Here is a 24765-nt window from a genome sequence, read left to right on the forward strand (position 1 = left end):
AAAAGCTTAGGAACTGAATCTGCGGTTCATACCTAAAAATATTCAAGAGTGTATAGTTCTAAACCTCTAACCATTCATGTCCTCTGATATCACATACTGTTTGTGGGCTTTTTTTTTACATTAAAAATTAGTCTTGTTTAAAATAATAAATTCACGTTCAGTGGAAAAAATTTAGATAACGTTAAAAAAGGCAAAAATCATATGTTTAGTAGTTAGATTGTTTAGTTGCAAATGGTACTCGTCAACTCTAATTCAAGCAAAAAATCAGTTTATTGGAAAAGTATTTGGTAACTCAAACTCAGAAGTTTAATTGGGACCATTGTAGAACTGGGCTCAGAAAATAGGCTTGAGCCAAGGGTGCCTAGTTGTCCGGTTCATAACCAAGGTTACACTGCATTGTTGTGTAGTGCTGGCCCTGCTCTCACAGTGAATTCCTAACTGTACTTGTAGATTCAGTGTCTCAGACAGGAGTTGCTAGTTAGGCGAGCATCACCAAATATCAGAGAAGTGAAATAATTGGCCCTTTTGGCTTCTGTACTCTCCAGACATAAGAAGTGGGTTCAGAATCTAGACAGGAAAAAAAAAATCAGTAAATTCATAACCCCCCTACTCATAGGTGATCACTGACAACAGCTTGTTATACATGCTTCCAGTATCTTTCATATGCATGAAGTAGGTATATATATGTACATGTTTATGTATATATATGCAACAAGGGCCCCCAACACCACCCTTAGGTTGATTTGCTACGAAGACTCACAGGACGCAGCCATAGTTGTGCTCATGCCTATGATTTATTACAGCAAAAGGATACAATGCAAAAAATGGCAAAGGGAAAAGGCACATAGGGTGAGGTCCAGAGCAAACCAAGGACAAGCTTCCTCTCCCAGTGTAGTCACACAGGACATGCTTAATCCTCCCAGCAATGAACTGTGACATGTATGAAAGTCTGTCTACCAGGGAAGCTCATTAGAGGCTCAGCACTTGGGGTTTTTAATCAGAGACTGGTCATGTAGGCACCCTCTGCCTAGCATGTGCCAGAAGGAAACCAGATGTTTGCATAAACTGTATTGTTTGCACAGGTAATTTAGGCAGAGTGAGCCATTCTTATCAGGGAATGGTAAGAATCCTGAAATTCAAGTTTCCAGATGTCAAGCCAGGGGCCAGCCTTCCAAGTGGGCCTTTCTAAGTATCAGGCCTGCTATGATAACTCTTTTCTGCACAGTATTTTTGTACATTTTATAAATGTATGTCATCTTGTACATTTTTTGTGGCTTTTTTTTTTTTTTTTTGCGGTACGCGGCCCTCTCACTGCTGTGGCCTCTCCCGTTGCGGAGCACAGGCTCCGGACGCGCAGGCTCAGTGGCGATGGCCCATGGGCCCAGCTGCTCCGCGGCATGTGGGATCTTCCCGGACCGGGGCATGAACCCCTGTCCCCTGCATCGGCAGGCAGACTCTTAACCACTGTGCCACCAGGGAAGCCCCTGTGGCTTGTTTTTGATTTTATAATTTCACATGAAAACTTTCTGAAATTTAATATTCATCTATAATAAGAGGTCAGCAAACTATGACCGGTGGAGCAAATCTGGCCAATAGCCTGTTTTTGTATAGGTAAGAGCTAAAAATGCTTTTTACATTTTTAAGGGTTTTAAAAGAAAAAAAAAAAACAAGAATATAACAGAAACTACATGGCCCATAAAAAGCCCCAAATACTCTCTGGTCCTTTATAGAAAAAGTATGCCCATCCCTGATCTTTATCGTGGTGCTTTCAAAATTGAGATATAATTTATGTACCATAAAATTCACAATTTTAAAGTATACAATTCAGTGTTTTTAGTGTTTACAGAGTTGTGCAGCCATCATCCGTCTCTAATTCTGGAACACTTTCATTACCCCCAAAAGAAACCCCTCACCTCTTAACTGTCATCCCCTCCTAGGCTCCCTAGGCCCTCTAGCCCTAGACAAATATTAATCTACTTTTTGCCTCTATGGATTTGACTATTCTGGACATTTCATATAGATTCGGTTATACCATATATGACCTTTTGTGTCTGGCTTCTTTCACTTAGCATGTTTTAGAGGTTCATCCACATTTAGCATGAATCAGTACATCATTGCTTTTTGTGAGTGTATAATATGCCATGGTATGTAATACTACCACATTTTATTTATCCATTCATCAGCTGATAGACGTTTGGTTTACCTATACTTTTTGGCTATTATGTATAGCATAGTTTTTTCTTGCAGACATTAACTTTATATGAATGTGCTACCGTTTGCTAAACCAGGTGTTTACAGTTTTATTGTATTATAAATAATGACCACTTTTAACATATTTATATGTACATCTCTGGCTATTTACTGCAGATACAATTCTAGAAGTGGAATTGTTGAGTCAGGATATATATATACAGTATTAAAGCTTATGGAGATATTTTACATTTTGTTTATTTTAGTGAACTCCACTTAGCAACTACATGGCCTCACCTGACTGAAGGTATCATTGTGGATAATGATGTTTATTCGTAAGTATGTTAAGAGTAGTACATTGAGGTTCACAAACTTCAGTAGAATAAATTAACTGCCAAGTGGTTAGCAATTTTTCTTTGTATCAGTTTCTGATACAGTTGGTTGTTGTTTTTCTGTTTTTAAAGATCACTTTTTAGACTGATTGATATGTATTATAGATGTGTTTTAAGCTGTGGGCTTTGGAGATAGGGTCCTTAGTTCCGGGAAAATGAGCAATCTGAATCTTACTTGGTTTTAGCAAAGGTGTTTTTTTGTTTTGTTTTGTTTTGTTTTTTTGCGGTATGCGGGCCTCTCACTGTTGTGGCCTCTCCCGTTGCGGAGCACAGGCTCCGGACGCGCAGGCTCAGTGGCCATGGCTCACGGGCCCAGCCGCTTCGCGGCATGTGGGATCCTCCCGGATCGGGGCACAAACCCGTGTCCCCTGCATCGGCAGGCGGACTCTCAACCACTGCGCCACCAGGGAAGCCCAGCAAAGGTGTTTTTAAGCAGTTTGGGATTCAGTGCATAATTCTGTTGAACTTTTCTGAGCTGGTAAGAAGCATTTGATAAAGGACTTTGAAGAGATGATGGTTATCAAAATATGTGGGAATAATATTTGATCATTAAATGTCAAATAACAGAGCATCCATGTCATATACTCCTGTGCAGTAGAAAATTGCACAGGAAAAAAATTGAAAATTACAGCGAGCGCTATCCTGGAAGAACATGGAGAAGGAGGAACATAATTTTAGTACAGTCTCATGGTTGATGCAGAACAGTGAGAAATAGAAGACTTTAAAAAAAATAATTAAAATAAATGTGTTATATTTTCTGATGGTAAAAGTAACATGAACTTTTAAAATCAGATGATTTAGATGCATAAATTAAAAGAAGAAAGTAAAGACTACCTACAATTCCATTTCTTAAAAAGTAACCAGTTAGCATTTTGGGGGTATATCTTTTTAAGGTATAAATTTATGTATTAATTTGCTTCATTCATTTAATATATTTATTCATTTAATAAATGTAGATCTGTGTTGTCAGTTTTTAAATTGCTGCATAGTATTCCATTAAGTGAATGCACCATAATCTGTTTAACTGAGAAAATGGGGCACTTTTGATCTTGTGGAAATTTTTATAGTTTCTTTTTTTATTAATAGTGTAACAGAAAGCAGATTAAAATTATTATGGATTTTTGCTTATTTCGTTTTCTTTATTCCTAAAATGTAATTCTCATTAGATTATCATTATATGTTGCCTGTCAGGATCATTTTTATGTTTTTGGATTAGTTTGTTTTGATTTTGGTTTTTCCTTTTGTGCTTTTTTTTGTCTAAGAACTTTGATGTCTTAAGGTTTTATTTTTTTAAACTTATCTAAATGGTCTGCATATGAATAACAGTAAGTTTAAGGGAGGCAAAATGGATTGCTTGTCCTTCTATATAATGTTTTTATTAGACTGCATTTTGGTAAATGTATGAGTCTTGCAGATTGCCATAAATAGGATCTTGTGTTTATTGTTTTGCATTTTAGTGATTTGGATCCTATTCAGGCTCCCCATTGGTCTGTTAGAGTTCGAAAAGCTGATAATCCTCAGTGTTTGCTAGGTAAGATATTTATGTTCCTTTCCTGAAATAACACAAATCTGTCTATCCTCCATATCAGGAACACTGAATATATTCTTTATACTTTATTTCACCTATCCGAAAAGTGTTTTTTATTTTTATTTTTTTACATTGTGACCTCCTCGGTTAACTCCATTAAAAGTAAATCTTTGTCAACAGCAGTGAATCATTCTAGTTACTCTTGAATAGTACCAGCAGACTTGCTTTCTTGTCATTTGGTTTTAACCTGTCTATACCTCAAAATTCTCTATATTTTCCCATGACCTGAGTTTTATCCTCCTGATGCTTTTATGTCACTCCTTTTTTCCCCTCCTGTGGCATACTGTGCATCTTCCATTGTAGTGAGTGGAACCCCTTTTTGTCTTTTGCAGTCCACACTGAATTTGACAATCTTCTTAGAGCCCTTCTATAGGGCTCTATATTGTACCTGCAAATCTTTTTTCTGATAGAGGAAAAGAGGTGTTAATAATTTTGTACACATCATAGGGATATCTGAAGAAGTCAGTGGAATAACATAAATAGAAATACTTTAAAAGCTATCCATTGGTATTCAGATCCTATTATTATATCCCATGTCTAGAATTATCTTTCCCTTCCCATTTTTGTAGATAATATCTCTTTCATGAAATTTTCTGAACCCATCTCCTCTTTCCAGTCTTTTTCTCTTATATTTAGTACACATGAAAATTATTTTCTCCATTTCTGTGTTCATCCATGCCACCTTTATTTCATTTAACCTGATAAATTACCGTTCAACCAAGGAGTTATTGATGACAATATTAGGGCATTTCTCTAAAGCATTTTTTTCTTGGGCTCTTTATCATTCATCATGTGCTGTTTATTAAATGCTTATTAGCACTGCCATCTGTGCTAACTATATAATAGTGAATACAAAGATAAGGTAAAATTCCTGCCATCAGTGAATTTGTCTTGGGGTATAGGGAGATAGTAGAGGGTTTATATCAAGAGTTTGAGTTGGATAGACCTTGTTTGAAATCCTAGATCCACCAGTTTGAGCAAGTTTCACAATCTCTTGCAGTGTCAGTAAGATACAGGTAACAGTAGTACATACTTCAGAGTGTTAGAGGATCAAATAAGATCATGTACGTGTATGTATGTGTGTCACATTTAACGCAGTGCCTGTCTATAATGAGTATTCAATAAATGGTTTCTCTTGTTTAATCTTTGATTTACTAAATTATTAAATTTAGCCACTAAATTTCTTCCTAGTTCCTTATTATTCCTCAGCCGCTGACTTTTGTGTTAATTACAGAGGACCTTAGAATTAAAAGTATTCTCATTTTAAGTTTCTGTCCCTTAATCTCACCCTGTCTCTTTAACTTTATGTTTATATGACTAGATTATAGGATTATGTAGTCATATACTACAATAAGCTATAGTCATATAGTTTATATGACTAGATTATAGGATTTTCCTACTTGTCTGAAGAACTCCAGAAAATGTTCCAGGTTTATTCAGAACTAGTTGGTGAATTCTCAGACTTGGATATAATCAGTATACTGTATTGTCTAATAATTTTAGTACTGATGGTTCTTGTTAAACTTTAATTTCTTTGTGCAAACATATCTCATAGAAGCTCTTTAGAAGATATCAAACCTTTTCCCCCTTTCTTTATGACACAAAGCATATCATTAACATGCAGTTAAAGCTGAAATAACTTCATCCTACATGATTTTTTAATCCTGTAGAAACATATCTTTAGAATTTATTTTTATTTTTATTTTTCTAATGGATTCAGAATTCTAGTAGGGTGGCAGCTAGGGAAAGAAGACCACTACATATATATAGTAATATTCTTGTTACTTGTACAACTTAATGAGAATAGATACTGTTTGTCTTATTCAGGCAAATAGTAACTGCTTAATATATTAAGTTCAATTATTTTTTCCTTTAATTCTAGAAGTAATTCTAAGGAAAAACTTTTAATATCCTGGGCTATGGAGAGAAAGCAAGGCTACCTTTGAAATAGGATTACTTTTTGGATTGGGTAGAAAAACTGAATGGTTCTTTTTCTATCATATCTTAGCTAATAGCTTTTGTAAAAAGACATGTACTTTTATTTATAAGACTGATTTCTTTCAGCTATGTTTCAAAAATGAGTAACATTTTTTTCTATGTAGGTGATTTTGTCACTGAGTTTTTTAAAATTTGCCGTCGAAAGGAGTCAACTGATGAGATTCTTGGACGATCCACATTTGAGGAAGAAGGAAGAGGTGACACCTTTTTCTTTTTTTAAAAGTTATTTTCAAATGTTCCAGCAACTTTTCATCTATTTTTCTAATTTGAGTTATGTTGGGGAAGCAAGTTTTGATGAACTAGGCAGCTACCATTTTCTCTAGGCTATATATACCCTGAGCTTAAAACATTGTGTGATTAATAAGTTCTTTCCACCAAAAATGTAAGCTATATTGAAAAGCAGGGTTTTAGAGGTTTATTTTTGAAGTTCCCTGGGCAGAAGTTATGTTACACCTTTGTCAATCATGCATCCATATAAAGCTGAAAATATGTATTAGTAAAAAGTCACTAATGAAAAGAGTGACTAAAATATTCTGTACAGTCATCAGTTTATTCATCACTTTAACCTGCCAAGGTTGGTGATATAATATGTATTCATTTCTATTCTTTTTATAGAAGTTGCTGATATAACTCATGCTTTGTCAAAGTTGACAGAGCCTGCACCGGTTCCAATTCATAAATTATCAGTTTCAAATATGGTACACACTGCAAAGAAGAAAATACGAAAACAGAGAGGTGTAGAAGAATCACCACTGAATAATGATGTCCTCAATACAATTCTCTTGGTAAACTAAATGTAATGTTTTTATATGTCTATATGCACACTCATTTATTCATTATCTGTTCAGTCCCATCTATGTGGCAGGCACTGGATTGGGAATATAAAATGAGTAAAACATCGTCTCCACATTGAGTTCCCACTAGTGTAGTGGGAAGAAGGAAAGTAAATAGTAGTTACAGTACCACGTTACATGTGAGAATTCTGGCAAAGGGGCTGTGAGAACACGGCAGAGGGTGCATCTGTCTCTGTCTGAGCAGTGGAGATCAGGGAAAGCTTCATAAAGAGGGACAGAAGGTTTAGAAGCACAGGAATAGCAGAAGCCTGAGAGAGCATGTTGGACAGTTTGGTATATGGCAGGGTACTTCCCAGAGGGTGGCCAGGGACGAGGAGAGTAGCAGGTAACCTGCCATGTTGAAGCACTGGACTTCATCTTAACAGTTTAATGACATTTTAAGCAGAAGGTTGACATCAGAATGGTATTCTTGAAAACTTTCTTTCACAACAGTCCAGAGAAAACTTTATAGCGAGTACTAGAAGGGGCTAGGGTGTCTCCTAGGTATAGGGTGGTGGAACAGGCCTGGCCTAGGAGCCATACACAGGGTTTAATCCTGACTTATGGTATGACTTTGAACAAGCCATTTAACTTCAGTTTCTTCATCTGAAATGAGTCTAATGAAAACCTGTGAGATTGTTGTGAGTACTAAAGGACCTTCTGTTACACTGGCATAAAATAGGCCTTTGCTAGATGATAGCTACTCTTACTATAATTGTAGTTATAATCGTACTTCTGGCAATTTGTGCACTAAGACGTTCTTGGGAAAAACCTTTAAGAGTAATGCAATGAAAAGAATATAGGACTTGAAAACTTGATGTTAATCTTATCCCTGCTGTTTACCTGAGCAAGACTTTTAGCCACATTTTTAGTTTGTATATTTGTAAGATGTGGGCACTGATAACGTAGCTCACGTAGTGGTAGGAGAATAAGATACTGTTTGTAAATGTGCTTAGTAGTGGAGGTTGGCACTTGGTAGTTCCTCTCATTTAAAAAGTCTGTTTAGCATGTTCTGTAATATGTGGCAAAGTATGCATAGGAAAAGGAATTACAAGTCAGCAGTACCACAAAACACTTGGGAAGAATAGTGATAGAAGGATTGAAAGTAAATTTCTGTAGAGAAGGCCCGTTCTTGAGAATGTATCCTTAGAGATTTTATTCCAATTATATAGCTTTTTACCACTTCTCCACACCCTCTCTCACACACAGACACAGACACACACACACACACACACACACACACACACACACTCCCTCACACATGTTAGCAGAAATCATGTGGAAAAGATACACTGGTCATTACAGGTTTAGTCTGCTTCCCACTTTCTGTGGGTATCTCGTAAGATAAAATTATGGGTCTTTAATATCATACTTGGAGCATTTCATATATAAAAACCCATGGATGATTCTTCTCTACAGAGCCTCATGAATGTTTGGGTGTTTTAAAATTTTCTTTTATAGTTTTGTCTTTTTAATAATAACATTAAAAAAAATTTAATGACATTGGATGAGCCTGAAATCATAGTGAAGAGATTCTGGTTTTGCATTCTGTAAACTAAACAATTCACAGAACCAGGTGGTTACATTCAAGAAAAATCTGATTTTAAAATTGACTAGTCACTGAAACAATGTATTTTTGAAGAAAAATAGAAAATGTTTGAGATATTGTAGAACTAACTGGGCAGTACAGTAAGAGCATTCTCATCATTTAAAAAACAAAACCATTAAAAAGTCAGTGTTTATCGTGCCCCGGTCCGGGAAGATCCCACATGCCGCGGAGCGGCCGGGCCCGTGAGCCATGGCCGCTGAGCCTGCGCGTCCGGAGCCTGTGCTCCGCAAGGGAGAGGCCACAACAGTGAGAGGCCCGTGTACCGCTAAAAAAAAAAAAAGAAAAAAGAAAAAAAAGTCAGTGTTTATATGAGTTACAAAAGTCAACAAAATGAGAAATTTCATTGAAATTGTGATTATTTTCTTTCTTCCTCCCTCCTAAGTTCTTATTCCCTGATGCTGCTTCTGAGAAACCATTAGATGGGACTTCCTCAACAGACAACAGTAATCCTCTATTAGAGAGTGAAGAATATGTAAGTTAATTAATATTAAAATATTTTATTTTATTTATTAAAATTAAAAAAAATATTTGTTTTATTTATTTATTTTTGGCTGCATTGGGTCTTCGTTGCTGTGTGCGGCCTTTCTCTAGTTGTGGCGAGCGGGGACTACTTTTCATTGCAGTGCGCGGGCTTCTCATTGGGATGGCTTGTCTTGTTGCAGAGCACGGGCTCTAGGTGTGTGGGCTTCAGTAGTTGTGGCACGTGGGCTCAGTAGTTGTGTCTCACGATCTCTAGAGCGCAGGCTCAGTAGCTGTGGCTCATGGGCTTAGTTGCTCTGCAGCACATGGGATCTTCCCGGACTAGGGCTTGAACCTGTGTCCCCTGTATTGGCACGCGGATTCTTAACCACTGCACCACCAGGGGAGCCCTAAAATATTTTAAATGCATTGAATTTCTAGGGGTTTTGCTATATTTCTAGCAAAAGTCATGAAATCTAGTTCACAACAATGACTACTGTAAACAGTTTTACAGCTCTACACCTGTCATTTAAGCTTTCTTTTCTCAATTTATCAAAGACTTGGATGAGGAAAATGTGAAAATTTTCTAGCACTCACTATAAAGCTTTCTCTGTTTTGAAATAAGGATCTTTTTATTTTAAAAATCACCTTAGTAAAACTTGAGTGAAGATGATATCATGGCCTTCATTCAGACAATGCCCTACTATAGAATATTGGCATAGATAACATATTTTGGGTAGAAGAACTTTTCTGGAAAGAGTGAAAAAAATAACAAATATATTGTGCATGGTGATAGGATTGCCTTCATTTTACACTTTTCATAAATCATCAAATTTACATTTTGCAGCAGATTCTTCTTTGTATTTCAAAACTGGACAGAGAGTGGAAAATTCTTTAATGAAGTAACATGTAAAATGAAGTAAAATTTTCATGTTTTCCTCTTTCAAGTCTTTGATAAATTGAGAAATGAGAGTTTAAATGACAGGTGTGCAGATATATCAAATTGTTAACAGTAGTTATTTTGGGGAAGTGATTTCATGAACTGAGGAGGAAAAGCAGGCTTTACATTTTCAGTTTATACAGTTCTGATATTATGTTTTTGATTTTGAAAAGTGTGTACTCATTTGTAATTAAAAGATTTTTATAACAACACATGAAATTTGGAATATATCTTAAAGATTCCACAGAAGAAATTGAAAGCTGTAACTTTAGGCTCACTAAACTGTAGCTTCACTTTTTGATACTTACACACATCTTGAAAACATGGAGCTGCCGAAGAACAATTTAGGCAATAATGTATTAGACATTTGATAAAAGCTGGTTTGGTAGGATAGATTAATTTCAGTATTAAAATCTCTGCCTACACAGTTTTTGATTATACATGTAAATATGTTGTTAACAAATTTTGCTTTGTTTCTGTTTTGTTAAATTTAGAATCTCTACAATCAGTTCAAATCTGCACCATCTGATAGTTTAACATACAAATTGGCTTTGTGTCTTTGTATGATCAATTTCTACCATGGAGGGCTGAAAGGAGTGGCACATCTCTGGCAGGAGTTTGTTCTTGAAATGCGTTTCAGATGGGAGAACAACTTTCTGATTCCAGGGTAATAATTTCAGTTTCCAGCTTTAGAGATAGGATTTTTGTTTGTTTGCAAAATTTGACTTTTGACCCATTAATTCTCCTCTTCTAGGAAATCTGCCCTAAGAAAGTGGTAAGAAACTTAGGACACAATTTCTGTTTAGAGGTATTCACTGCAGCAAATTTATAATAGGAAAAAAAAAGTTAAACAACCTAAATATCAAACATTAAAGAATGGTTAAATAAATCATGATATGTCTCTATAATGGAAAGTTTTTTTCTAAGAATCTCTAATAACACAGAAAGTGATCACTATTTGTAGTAAAGTAGAATATAGTGTTATGTATACAGAGTGCTTTCAACTATGCTTTCAATTATGCTGATAGAGAATATTGAAAAATATATAGAATATATATAGAAATATGTATAGAAAAATAATTGGAAAGAAATACAACCAGATGTTAACAGTAGTTTTCCCAGGTGTGAATTATGTTTTCATTTTGCTCTTTATACATTTGTGTATACATTTGTGTTCTAAATCTTCTGTCATGAACATACATTTTTATAGTTGGAGGGAAAAAACATCTTTAAAGTTCATAAGTTTCATAGGTATTAGACATTACCTATAATTTTTTGGTATAATTTATATTGACATCTCATTTAAAGAGTTTAGTTAGCATATATGTTGGTACTGCATAGGGTACTGCCCATTTACGTGTGCTACTCAAACTAAGGGAGGAGAGTCATGATATAAGTAATATAAAGTGGTATTTGATCCAAAAATGTTTACTCTTCTGTCATTTGCCAGCCTCTGCTTAGCTGGATTCTCTCTTGGCTGATTACTGGGAACCTAGAGATTTAGCCTAGGGGCAGTCCAGGCTCCCTTTAGCAAAAGAGAGGTGGAGATCAATGGATTTTATATTGAGAATCCACCATAATGATTGAGAAATGAATGTATAGTATAATCTCTTTTGTAAGCCATGAAATACTACATGCTAGCTACTTCCTAGAGTGAATTTCTAGGCTTTAAAATTTTTTTTTGAGTTTCTGTTAGCTTGAGAGCTATCACTAGTTTGCTGTTACCGTTGGTGAATTATGGACTAGGGTGATAAAATAAATTTTGATCTTTTAATTTTATTTGGTCCATCTCAGTTGCCTTATCTATAGAAACCTAGTTTTGATTTATCAATGTGGCTAAAATATATGGTAGTATAAAAATACGAATATCTGAAGCACTTTTACTAAGCTGTTTTTCCCACTACTTTATTTGATAGATTAGCAAGTGGACCCCCAGATCTAAGATGTTGTTTACTGCATCAGAAACTACAGGTAAAGATTTCCCAGTGACAGTATATAAATGTGGTCTTGGTTCAATCGGAGCTTATTCTGATATTAAATGTGATAATGGATTATAGGCTATTCTCATTGTGGTGCTGTAGGTTACTTAAGTCATTGTCATTCACAACAAGGTCCAGGGAAAGGGTGGAGAAAGAAAATAAAATATTCAAGTAGTGGATAGATTTTTATTTTACTGTAACTGTCACCGGCAGAACGGCTATTTCTTCAGTCCTTGTCCTCCCGAAGGAAAAACTTCAGTCATCCTTGTCCTCCCGAAGGAAAAACTTCAGTCGAGAGACAGAGAGCAGTTTTAAGCAGCAGAAGTTTTATTAAGCAAAGCGGAAGTACACTCCTGAGAAAGGATGAGAGCGGGCTGTCTGGAAACCAGAAGCCATCCTGCAGTGGGGATAGGGTTGGCTTTTCAGGCGGAAAGTCCCTTCATGTGTCATTTGACTGACAAGTTGATTGACAGCTTTAGGTTAAGTAACTTATCTCCTTGTGCGCAGGCGCTTAACGCATAAGCACCCAAGTGAAATCTATGGGCGTGGGGGGAAAACTGTAGTGCTCATTTATTACAAATATGGCAAAATGAGCCCTGGGTTACTTTGAATCACCTTTTAGGTCTTGGTGCTCCCGCGCCAACCTATGCTGGTGGGTTTTATCTAGGTTGGTCGTAATAAGGCTGGAAACTTAGCAGTCCTTGACCACAAAAGGGAGGATCTCTGGGCATGTTCTGATCACCGGTGCCCAGGTCCGGGAGAGAAGGATGACCCTGTCCAGAATGGGGCAGGGACCTGCTCATGTCTGACTAACTGCCTAACAATTCAAACATGAATGTTTTTTCAGATGTTAAATTGTTGTATTGAACGAAAGAAGGCACGTGATGAGGGGAGAAAGACAAGTCCTTCAGATAATGTAACTAATACATATTCAGGGGATGCTGGAAAATCTGGAGACCAGCTGGGGCCCGACAATCTAAAAGATATGGATAAGGAAAAGGGAGAGGTGGGAAAATCATGGGATTCTTGGAGTGACAGCGAGGAAGAATTTTTTGAATGCCTAAGTGATACTGAAGAACTTAAGGGAAATGGACAAGAGAGTGGCAAGAAAGGAGGACCTAAGGAGATGGCAAGTTTAAAGCCAGAAGGACGACTCCATCAGCATGGGAAACTTACACTGCTACATAATGGAGAACCTCTCTATATTCCAGTGACCCAGGTAGGACATGGACTGGTTCTTTAAGTGTTATTTTTTGTTGGTTATATAACTTTTATCCTAGTAAGAGATGATTGCTTTGGGTAGAGGCAATTCTTTAAACAGTTCTATGTTCAAAGATCTGTAAATTTGACTGTTGGGGCTTTTAGGTCTAATATTTGTACAACTGAGAAATGTTTTGAAGTTTCAGTAGATAGTAGCTCATCGTGTATAAGGTGATCTGTTAGTTCATCTTAAACTTAGTGGTGGGTACTCAGGTGTTTAAAAAAACAAAATCCAAAAATATTGGAAGAACAAAAGTAAAAATTCTTTAATTATATAATTAGTTTTTATCTGTTGTAATATGCAGTTTGAATCCATTTTATACCATTAGGAAGTAGAATAGCAACAACTCAAAACCTAAGGAAGAGCAATAGTTTTTGTTGGGTTTTTTTGCATAGGTAATAAGTGAATACATTTTATTGTGAAAAACTCAACCTAGAAAAAGTAAAAGCCACCACCCACTAATTCCAATTCTCATCTGTAGAAGTAACCACTATTATTGGTTTGGGTTATAATTTCTTACACCTGTTTCTATGCTTTGATGTATGTATGTGTATGCATATCATACATAATTTTGTGGATTTTTAAAAATGTGTGCATTGGTGTGTAGTTTTTTAACCTAATGTGTCTTGAAGATCTCTTCATGTCATTACATGTAGATCTACTTCATCCCTTTAATTGCTGTGTAATATTCCACGGCATGGAAGAGTGATAAGCTTATTGAACCATTACCCTCTTAATGCACAATATGTTATTTGCAGCTTATTGCTGTTACAGTGCTACAGTAATGTAGCAGATTCTTGTAGTTTTTCATATATTATCTGTTCACATAAGTGTTTCTCTAAGGAAGAGATGAAAAATGGAATTTCTAGAAAAACAGATATATAAGCTATAAAATTCCTCTTCAAAAGGGCTGCACCTATTTTATACCCTGTCATTGATGAATATAGGAATAAGGGAATAACATTCTCTCCCCAACTTTCCTTTTACACTTTCTTCCTCCATAAATATGTATTGAGTGTCTAATATATGCCAACCACTGTCCTAGGCCTTAGGATTTTAGTAGCAAACTATATAGTAAGGTTCTTGCACTCACGTTACTTGTATTCATGTTTAATTTAATTTTTTTCTAATTGACATTACCAGTCAAAAATAATTTTTGCCAATATGATGGGCAAAAGTGGTATCTCAGTGTTCTAGATTGTAGTTCCCTGATTTTTGATGAACCTAAGTATCTTTTAATATGTTTATGCCATCCTTTCCTGTGAATTGCATTCCATTTTTCTTTTATGTTGCTGTCCTATTCTTAATGATTTATATGAGTCCTTCATATATTAGATATAAATCCTCTGTTATATACATTGTGTATGTTTTCTCCTAGTTATTTTAAAAACATTTGTTTACTTATCTATTGAGTTAATTATAACTAAATAAAGTGCACAAATCTTAAGTGTACAGCTTGGTGAGTTTTTTCATATTTAAAAACCCATGTAAAACTAATAGAATGTTATATGTCAATTATATCTCAATAAAAAAAATTGACTCAGAAAAATAAAAAAATAAAAATAAAAACTCATGTAACTACCACCCATATCAAGATATAGAAAGTTCTCATCTTCCTAGAACAGCAATGATCAGTAGAACTTTCTGTGAAGATGGACATGTATATTTTCTGTGTTCTCTAGTACTATAGCCATTATATGTAGCTACTAAGTGCTTGAAATGTGGCTAGTGCAACTAAGGAACTGAATTTTTAATTTAATTTTTAAAAATTTAAACAGACAGATGTATTGAGTACTCCCCTCCAGGTAACTCTTTTTTCTAACTTATATCAGCATAGGTTAGTTTTGTCAATTTTTGAATATCATAAATGTAATCATACTTTGCTTGCTCTTTTGTATATGAATGGAATTATGTACTCTTGTGTTGTGCTTTTTATTTAACAACCATCTGTGAGATTCATGTATGTCATTATATGAATCAGTATTTGTGCATATTTTATTACTTTATAGTATTCTGTTATATGAATATGCCACTCAATTCTTACATTGCTTATCCATTCACCTGCTGATGCGATTTGAGTTGTTTACAGTTTGAGCTATTATAAACAAACGAAAATTCTTATGTGTCTTTTGGTGAACATACTCATTTTCTTTTGGATATATTCTTAAGAGTAGAATTGTTGGGCCATGTGGTAGCAATATGTTTGATATTGCTAAACAGTCTCCCAAAGTGGTGGAACTAATTTACATTCCCTCCAACAATGCATAATAATTGTGGTTTATTCCACATAATCTCTTACATTTGGTGTGTCAGGGGTCCCAACACCACTCCCAGGTTTGGTGATTTGCTTGGAGGACTCACAGGACTCAGTATATAGTCATGCAGTGAAAGGAAATGGCACATGGGACAAAGTTCAGAGGATATCAAGCACAAGCTTCCAAGAGTCTCCTTGCAGTACAGTCACACAAGATGCACTTAACTCGACAACTGATCATGACCACATGTGAAATGTTATCTACTAGGGAAACTTGTCAGAGGCTCAGTGCTCAGGGTTTTTTTTTTACTAGGTCCTGGTCACAAAGCACCCTCTGCCTAGCATGTGCCAAAATTCCAGACTCCCAGAAGGAAAGCAGGTATTCAGCATAAACCATATTGTTTGCACAGAGTTTATGCATAGTGAACCATTTTTATCAGTTCTGAGTATGGTGGGACTCTGCCAGAATCCAGGTTCCCAGAAGCCAGCCGAGGGCCAACTTTGCAAACAGGCCTTTCTAAGGATAATAGTCTAAGGCCTGCTATGTTAACTCTTCTCTGAACACTTGATAATTTCAATCATTTTAATTTTTGCCTTTCTGAGGGGTATGTAGTAGTATCTCATGTTTTCACATTTCCCTGATGAATAATGACACTGAACACATTTTCATATATTTATTGCCCACTTGGATATTTTCTTGGTCAAGTACCTGTTCAAGACCTTTACCTGTTTTTTCAAAATTAGTCGTCTTTTTCCCTATTGCTTTGTAGGAATTCTTCATATATTCTGGATATGAGTTCTGAGGTGTATATATCTGTATCTGTCTGTCTATCTATAACAAATAATTTCTCCTAGTCTGTGCCTTGCCTATTCACTTTCTTAATGATGCCTTTTGTTGAATAGGCATTTTTAATTTTAATAAGGTCTGATCTACCAATATTTTTCTTATGTGGATACTGCTTTTGTCTCCTGTTAAGAAATTAGCTACCCCAAGGTCCTGGAGATATTCTCTTGTGTTTTCTTCTGGAAGCTTTATGGTTTTACCTATCACATTTATGTTTGTGATCTACCTCAAATTGACTGTGTTTGGTGTGTGGAAGAGATTAAGATTCTCTTTTTTCTGTAAGGGTGTATGTACAGTTATGTTCCAACACCATTATTCAGAAGACCTGCTTTTTCCTATGGAGTGGCAGTGACATCTTTGTTGTAAATCAAGTGATTGTATGTGTGTTGGTCTCTTTCTGGACTATTTGTTCTGTTAGTCTCTTTGTTTATCCTTGTGCCAGTAATGTACTGTCCTTATTACTATAGTTTTATAAAAATCTTTCTATCTTGTAGTTTAAATCTTCTAACTTTGTTCTTCAAGGTTATCTTGACTCTTGTTTTCCTTTTTATGTAAATTTAGGAAAGTGTTTGTCAGTTTCCACACATAAAATAATCCTGCTGGGATTTTAATTCATATTGTATCAAATTAGATTTAGAAATAGCATTGCATTGCATTGGAGAGAATTGATATCTTAACAATATTGAGTCTCGTGACCATGAAATGTCTTTCATTTTATTTGAATGTTCCTTGTACTTTCCCTTATCAGTGCTTTTTACTTTTTAATGTAGAGGTTTTGCATATCTTTTATTAGATTTATGTCAAAGTATAATATTTGTAATTTTTCAAATATTGTAAATGGTATTTTTAAATTTCGTTTAAAAACATTTTCCCTGATATGTAGAAATAGTTTATTATTGTATATTGACCTTGAATCTAACAATCTTATTACATTCACTTATTGTTTCTAGTATATTTGGAGTTTTCTATACACACAGTCATATTATCTGTTAATAGACAATTTGAATTATGATTTTCTGGCCTGTACACTTTTTAATTCTTCTTCATTTCTTATTGTACTGGCTAGGACCTCAGGTACAGTGTTGAACAGTGGACATCCTCCTCTTGTTCCCAGTCTCAGAAGGAAAGCATGTGATAATCTTTGAGTGTATCTTTTGTAGGTATCATTTATCATATGAAGGAAATTTTCTCCTATCCCTAGTTTCTGAGAGTTTTTTTCATGATCAGGTATTGTATTTTATCAAATGTTTGTCCTACATATTGAGGTAATCATAAGATAATTGTGAGTTCTAAATGAAATAGTGAGTTTTAAATATGATAAGTGAATGATACCATGTCTAGTCCAAAATAAGTACTCAATTTTTGGCTATTCTTTTTTTTTTTTAATTGGAGTAAAATTGCTTTACAGTGTTGTGTTAGTTTCTGCTGTACAATGAAGTGAATCAGCTATATGTATACCTATATCCCCTCCCTCTTGGACCTCCCTCCCACCCCCCCACCCATCCCACCCATCTAGGCCATCACAGAGCACCAAGCTGAGCTCCCTGTGCTGTACACCAGGTTCCCACTAGCTAGCTATTTTACACATGGTGGTGTATTTATGTCAAACCTAATCTCCCAATTTTGTCCCACCTTCCCCTTCCCCCCCACCCCCCGCCGTGTCCACATGTCTGTTCTCTATATCTATGTCTCTATTCCTGCCCTACGAATAGGTTCATCTGTACCGTTTTTCTAGATTCCACATATATGCATTAATATATGGTATTTCTGGCTTACTTCACTCTGTATGACAGACTCTAGGCTATTATTCTTTTGAGGACTTTTTCTTATATAAGACCTAAGAGGCTAGTATTGCTTCGCAGGTTGCAAGGATTGACTTAAAAGGTTTTTAAACTAGTTTTCATATTTTGAGATGGGTTGATCAGTTGTAATAATTGTGCAGTGGGATGTTGGGATGATTGCTTGATAATTTTAAACATGGATTCTGTTAACTTTTTTTCCCATGCTTACATTGTTTCTTTGCCAGGTGGCTGTCATTTATGACATTAGTTTTGTTTGTTTGACAGGCCTTATCTTTTTGCTTCTTTATATTATTTTAAAAGTAATTATATTTTAGATACTTCATCACTAACTGTTAGTACTAGGACAGATTATTCTAATGCTAGAAACCAAGTGTATATTTTTTCAAATTTTGTTGGAGTGCATGCAGTTGGTATTGAGATCTTGTGGCATAGACTGGGATGTAGGCATCTAGCAGAGCTAGATTTGTAGCCTGGCACCACCCTTATTTTTAGCTAGTATTGCTAGTAGAGCTATATGTTTCCTTTCTGAGCCTTGTTTTTCTCTCTTAAAAGTTTGCATTTTCTAGAATTTTATATAAATTTTATGTAATTACAGTATGGTTTTTGTGTGAATTCTTTTAGTATAATTATTTTGAGATTTCATATATGTTGTGTGTATCAGTAGTTCATTCATTTTTATTGCTTAGTAGTGTTCCTCAGCATGGATATAGCACAGATCATTTATCTAGTCACTTTTTGATAGACTTTCCAAAAATGGGCATAAGGAAGCTTTTTATCTTGATTGTAGTGACTGCTTCATGGGTATGTACTTAACAAATGTACCCTTTAAATTATCGTATGTTGATTATACTTCAAAAAATACTGTTTAGGGCTTCCCTGGTGGCGCAGTGGTTGAGAGTCCGCCTGCCGATGCAGGGGACGCGGGTTCGTGCCCCGGTCCGGGAAGATCCCACATGCTGCGGAGCGGTTGGACCCGTGAGCCATGGCCTCTGGGCCTGCTCGTCCAGAGCCTGTGCTCTGCACTGGGAGAGGCCACAACAGTGAGAGGCCCGCGTACCGCAAAAAAAAAAAAAAAAAAAAAAAAAATACTGTTTAAAAATTTGTCATATGATCAGTGGTTGACAAGAAGAAAAAAATGAAAGTATTTCTGTCTTGTTCTAATGTATCTTCAGTTTGAAAACCCTACCTATTTATTTATTTAATAAACAAATATTAAATACTTTAAAAGCCAATAATAGTTTGTATTACTCTGGGTTGTTCAGGGTTAAATTACATATCATATTTAAAGATATTTGGCATGTAAGTGTTCAGTGAAGTTTAATTTTTTATGTGCTTTTTCCAAGTTTTAATTAACAGTACTCCCTATTTTTAATGAACTTGTTGCATATATGTTGGTTTGATTGGGTTAATGAAGAGTCAGAGGAAGTTGTTCTGGAAGCTCAAGCTTTATTTTTCTGCAGAATGCTATGTCTTCCTCATTTATTTCAGATGCTTTAGTTTCCACATTCAAATTTGTAATCCAAATCTGGAATAATTTAAACTTATTTTTCTCTCAACATGCATCTTATGTATTTAGAAATTAATTTTTGTCTTACCTTTAGGTAAATCGGGGCAAATTTTTAATCTGTTTTACTTTCTTACTTTACAGTTAATCTTATTTGAATTATAACCAATGTATATGTACTTATAGAAAATGTTTGGAATTCAAAATGATCCCAGTTGAAACCATTATAATTTCAGACTTTAGAAATTAGCATAAAATGTGCTGTCAATCCATTGCCACTTCACCAAAAAGAAAAATAATAAGACTTTATATAGGTCCCACTTCTAAGAATTTAAATACATTCCCTTATTCCTTTCATGTAGACTTAGGTCAACCTAAAATTTATGGCTAGGAAAGGCTTAAAAATTTTACTCAGCATTTTAGAGCCAGGGCTAGAAGAGAAATTTGTAGAGAATCTGTTAAAGCAAGAGTTCTTAGGTAGTGGATTAGATCCAAACTAATAGTTCTCAAAGCCAGCGTTAGATAGATGTCCTAGATTCTCCCTTCAGTTTGCCACTTGAGAGTTTGCCACTTCGATGATGGTGGGCAAGATGCTATCTCTGCATTCAGTTTCACCACATGTAAAATGCACTGATGACTTCTCAGTGATCAGTGATGAGATCATGTGTATGAGAAAGCTTTGGGCATATTCAGAAATGGTACATATAAGAATGTGTGGCCCTCATGCTCTTTGCTGCTTGTATTCCTTTTGATCATGTTTTTCACCTACAGTTGGCCAGAGTTCCCAGGTGGGAGGGGTCGTCAGTATCCTTTCAGTATCTCCTCCCTTCCCTCAGGAGGCTAAAGGACAATGAAAAGGAGTTCCTTTTTAATGGAAAGAATGAGGGCCTCTGCTCCTGAGTATACTGCTTCATTGGAGATTCATGTTATTTTTGAATCTGAGGAATTTTGATATCATAGGGAAAGTAGAGTAAAAAACTTAAAATACAACCTAAGTATTTTGTCTCTAATTGCAAGTGTTTATTGAGCTTGTGCCAGGATCTATTCTTCACAACAGTGAGTCACATAAAGCTGGAGTAATTGCCCAAGGTTATACAGCTGGGATTCAAACACAGGCATGTTGTTTCTAGAGCCCAAACTCTTAACCAGTCTGTCATTACTGTCTTACCAGTTATTATTCAACCCCAAGTATCAGTGTGAGACTTTGAAAGTGATGCATGTTCACTGTAGAGAAAGCAAAACAAAAGCTCGTAATTCCATAATCCAGAGATAATCACTGTTAAAGTAGTTCCTTCCCATTTTTTCCTATATCAAACCATTTCCCTGTTATTGTACATTCAGATTCTTTACAATTTTCACACTGTTATAAATAATACTACAGTGATGTTTCTAGAAGTGGAATTCTTGGGTCAGAGGGCATGATCATAAATGCTTGCCATGTATTGATTTCCAGATTGTTGTCTGGGAAAATTTATATTCTCTCCAGCACTGTTTCTGTTTGTAAGTGCCCTTGTAGGTTTGTTTCAAAAATGAGAATGATATAAGGAAAAAGTTACTTTCTTTTGTTTGTTGCTGTGTTTTGAATGCCATACCTTTACCATGCTTCTACTTTATTTCTGACAGATATCTGCAAAAATTATTTATCTCTGTGGAAGTGGTTCTCAACTGGGGAGTGTGTTTTGCCTCCCAGGGGTATTTGGCAAGGTCTGGAAACATTTTTGATTGTCATGAGGTGGAGTGGTACTACAGGCAGTAGTGGTACTACTACAGAGGCCAGAGTTATGCTGCTAAACATCGTACAATGCACAGAACAGGCACCACGACAGAATTATCCAGTCTAAACTGTCAGTAGTACTGAGGCTAAGAAAACTTGCTTAATAGTAAGCTCCTGAAATCTAGAAGGAATCTGTTTATGGACAAGACACTTACTTCTGCTAGCTCTTATCCTATTTAGGAATAAAGGAGTTCATGTTTTTCTGCCTTTAACAACAAAGCAGGCAAGATTTGTTTGGTTAGTCTCTGGGTTGTTGAGTTCTTCATATTTCAAATATAAAATCTAATGGAATCAATTCTCAGAGAACTTTCCTAAGCCCCCCTGAACAGTTTTGAAATGTTTTCTGTCTCTCTCTTAATGATCCTACAGTTGTATTTTCCTTTAGATTTGCCTTAGCTGCTGTTTTATTTGGGGTTACCATTAAAATATATAATGTCTCTGATTCCCCAAAGTAAAAAACAACTTCTTGTGGGAATTGGTAATTTGAATGTGTTTGGAACATAAACTCAAAGCTACTCCTCCAACATAAAATATAGTTATTTGGGGTTCAATTCTTTTCAATTTTCTTCCCTTACTAGGTATAATAAAAACCTTACTGCAGCTAGTAATGGCATCCATAAAAATATCTTAGGACTTCATTTCTTGATCATTAATAGGCAGGAAAATGTTCAGTGCATCCAGTTCCTCTCTTAGCTATGGTCAAGGAAACATGATAATCTTATCTGTTGGCTGGCGGGGGTGGGGGGGCAGTGCGCTGACAGTCATACTTATTCTTCTTGTTACTTTATCACGTAGGTTCCAAAAAACTTGCAAATTTCTTTGAATTCTTTTAAATACATATCTTGTGACTGCTATAGCTGAAATAATTGTTGTCTTTGTTCTATTTTTATAGTTCTGCTTTCTCTAAAAAAAGCTATTCATGAGCTTTGTCCTTTTGTGCTTCGCAGGAACCAGCACCAATGACAGAAGATCTGCTAGAAGAGCAGTCGGAGGTTCTAGCTAAATTGGGTACATCAGCAGAAGGGGCTCACCTCCGAGCACGCATGCAGAGTGCCTGTCTGCTCTCAGATATGGAGTCTTTTAAGGTGGGTCACGTTATCAGAGCTCGGGAGTCTGTTTTGAGCTATTCTGGGATGAAGCTGTGAAAGTCACTCTGTAAAGTGGTGTGAAGGCCTGCATGTCTTTTTTTTTTTTATTAAATGTTTAGATTTCATTCGTAGTTATAACACCCTACCTCCATCCCCTAAAGGTCATAGTCAAACTTGCTTCTTAAGTTTAAAAAAGAAAAGAACAATCTTTTTTTAAAAAATGATTCTATTTTTTTAAAATAAATTTATTATTTTATTTATTTTTGGCTGCGTTGGGTCTTCATTGCTACGTGCGGGCTTTCTCTGGTTGCTGTGAGTGGGGGCTACTCTTTGATGTGGTGCATGGGCTTCTCATTGCGGTGGCTTCTCTTGTGGCAGAGCACGGGCTCTAGGCATGTGGGCTTCAGTAGTTGTGGCACGCAGGCTCTAGAGCGCAGGCTCAGTAGTTGTGGTGCCCAGGCTTAGTTGCTCTGCGGCATGTGGGATCTTCCTGGACCAGGGCTCAAACCCGGGTCCCCTGCATTGGCAGGCGGATTCTTAACCACTGCACCACCAGGGAAGTCTGAAAAGAATCATCTTTGAATAATGGTTGGAAGTTGAGAACTGAATCATTTATATATGTGGATTGGGATGTTTTCTTCCTTTAGGTATGTCAGTCAATTTAATGCAAGGTTTTTAGAAATCCTTAGGATTTAACATAGGCTGCTTCATTCAGCAAACCTTTGATTACCTACTTTGTGATAGGCACTGTGATTAGGTAATTAAGAAGTACAATGTTTATCCTCAGTTACAGTCTGTTGAGGTTGTGGGAGGAGATATGTAAATAATTACTATGTGATGAGTTCTCTTAGGAGAGCAAGGTCAAAAAGGTGACTGACTGTACTGAGTGAAGGTCATGGAAAATTTTTCAGAAGAGTCACAGTTTAGGATGAATAGGCATTTGCTACCTGGAGAAGAATATTTTAGGCTTAGATACAGGCCTGTATCTAGAATACAAAGGATTCAGAGAATGGTGACACTTAGCTTATTAATTTAAAAACCAAGGGATGAAGAAAGTCCTTTTGGATTATTTATTTTTGAAAGCAGAAGCAAATCCATGTACATTAAAGAAAAAAAAAATGGGTAGCTCAGTGGGCCACAGGGCTTCCTTTTCCTATTATTGATACTCTGAACTGTCTCCCATGCCCAGACTTTCTTCCTTAACCTACTGCTACCTGTGATGGCCTCCATTTCTTCATTCCACAGCTCCTACTCAGTCCTGTTTTTGTGCTAGGTAGGCCAGCCTGAGTTTGATATTTCAACATAAACACCCTGTGAAAACCTATGCCACTTTCATCTTCCCTGCTAGCAGAGAGTGACAATAAAAGGGAGTCTTTTTATTCCCTGCTTGTTTCCCCCATCTTTCCTAAGAAGAAATCTTCAGTAAACCTCTCAAGAGCTGCATGTTTTCCGTAGAGATTAGAAAGATACAGAAAATCTTTGAGTTCTGTTCTGCTGTGAGGCAAGAAAAAGAGATGTGTTTTAAAACAGATAGTTGGTACAGTGGATAAAGAGAAGCCAATTGGCTCTCAGGGTACGTGTTAAATCAAAAAGTTAGAGAAGGGAATTGGCTTAGGGTGTGTGTGCACAGTAGGAAGTACTAGCCTCCATAGCAGCTATTTTTTTACCTGACCTTTAGCTGCCTTCATATTCATCTGTCCCTATTTCTGCTACAGTGTCCTTGTAGAAGCATGTACAGGAGGAAATTCCAAATTGGAGCTGTAAAAGCTTTTCCCCATAGAAACCTTTGCCCCTCATGGTAAGGTGCTATATAATTCCTTTAACACGGTGCTTCAGCAAAACTGTGGTTCGTTAGACTCTTTTGGACTAACCTGGGTAATGTAAAAATCTCTTCAATAACATTGTTTTAACCAGAAAATAGATTATATGTCAAATAACCAACTTACACATCTGCCCCTATGTGGGAATCAGATAATATATTTAAGGAAATACATAGTCACTCTAAAATAGGTATGGTTGCTTTTCCCTTTTTGTATAGGGATGACTTGGTATTAGGGGCCATGGGAGAGTCCCCAGAGCTTTGCATAAATGCTGATAGGTACATGAGGCACCTACACTGCACAATTCCAGAAGGACAGGGCCTGTTCTTAAGCATGCCCTTGGAGTATAGACCTGTAAGAGTAGAAAGAAGGTAAGCCATAGCTGAAGTGAGTCTTGAGCTTCTCCTAGTAGCACTGTGTTCTGTCTGGT

General features: G+C 36.1%; 1 protein-coding gene across 2 annotated transcripts in view; it reads left to right on the top strand.

Moving 5' to 3' along the window:
• Positions 1-24765, top strand: part of RAB3GAP1 (RAB3 GTPase activating protein catalytic subunit 1) — a 126026-nt gene that overhangs the window by 78085 nt on the left and 23176 nt on the right. For both annotated transcript variants that reach the window (XM_060105909.1, XM_060105910.1), the window contains 9 exons: positions 2457-2525; positions 4040-4113; positions 6273-6365; positions 6784-6953; positions 8993-9082; positions 10504-10676; positions 11926-11980; positions 12836-13207; positions 22375-22512. In XM_060105909.1, coding sequence (XP_059961892.1) covers positions 2457-2525; positions 4040-4113; positions 6273-6365; positions 6784-6953; positions 8993-9082; positions 10504-10676; positions 11926-11980; positions 12836-13207; positions 22375-22512 — 1234 coding nt within the window. The remainder of the gene's footprint in view (positions 1-2456; positions 2526-4039; positions 4114-6272; positions 6366-6783; positions 6954-8992; positions 9083-10503; positions 10677-11925; positions 11981-12835; positions 13208-22374; positions 22513-24765) is intronic.

Source organism: Mesoplodon densirostris, chromosome 8 (genome assembly GCF_025265405.1).
Source record: "Mesoplodon densirostris isolate mMesDen1 chromosome 8, mMesDen1 primary haplotype, whole genome shotgun sequence".
NCBI classification, from domain to species: domain Eukaryota; kingdom Metazoa; phylum Chordata; class Mammalia; order Artiodactyla; family Ziphiidae; genus Mesoplodon; species Mesoplodon densirostris.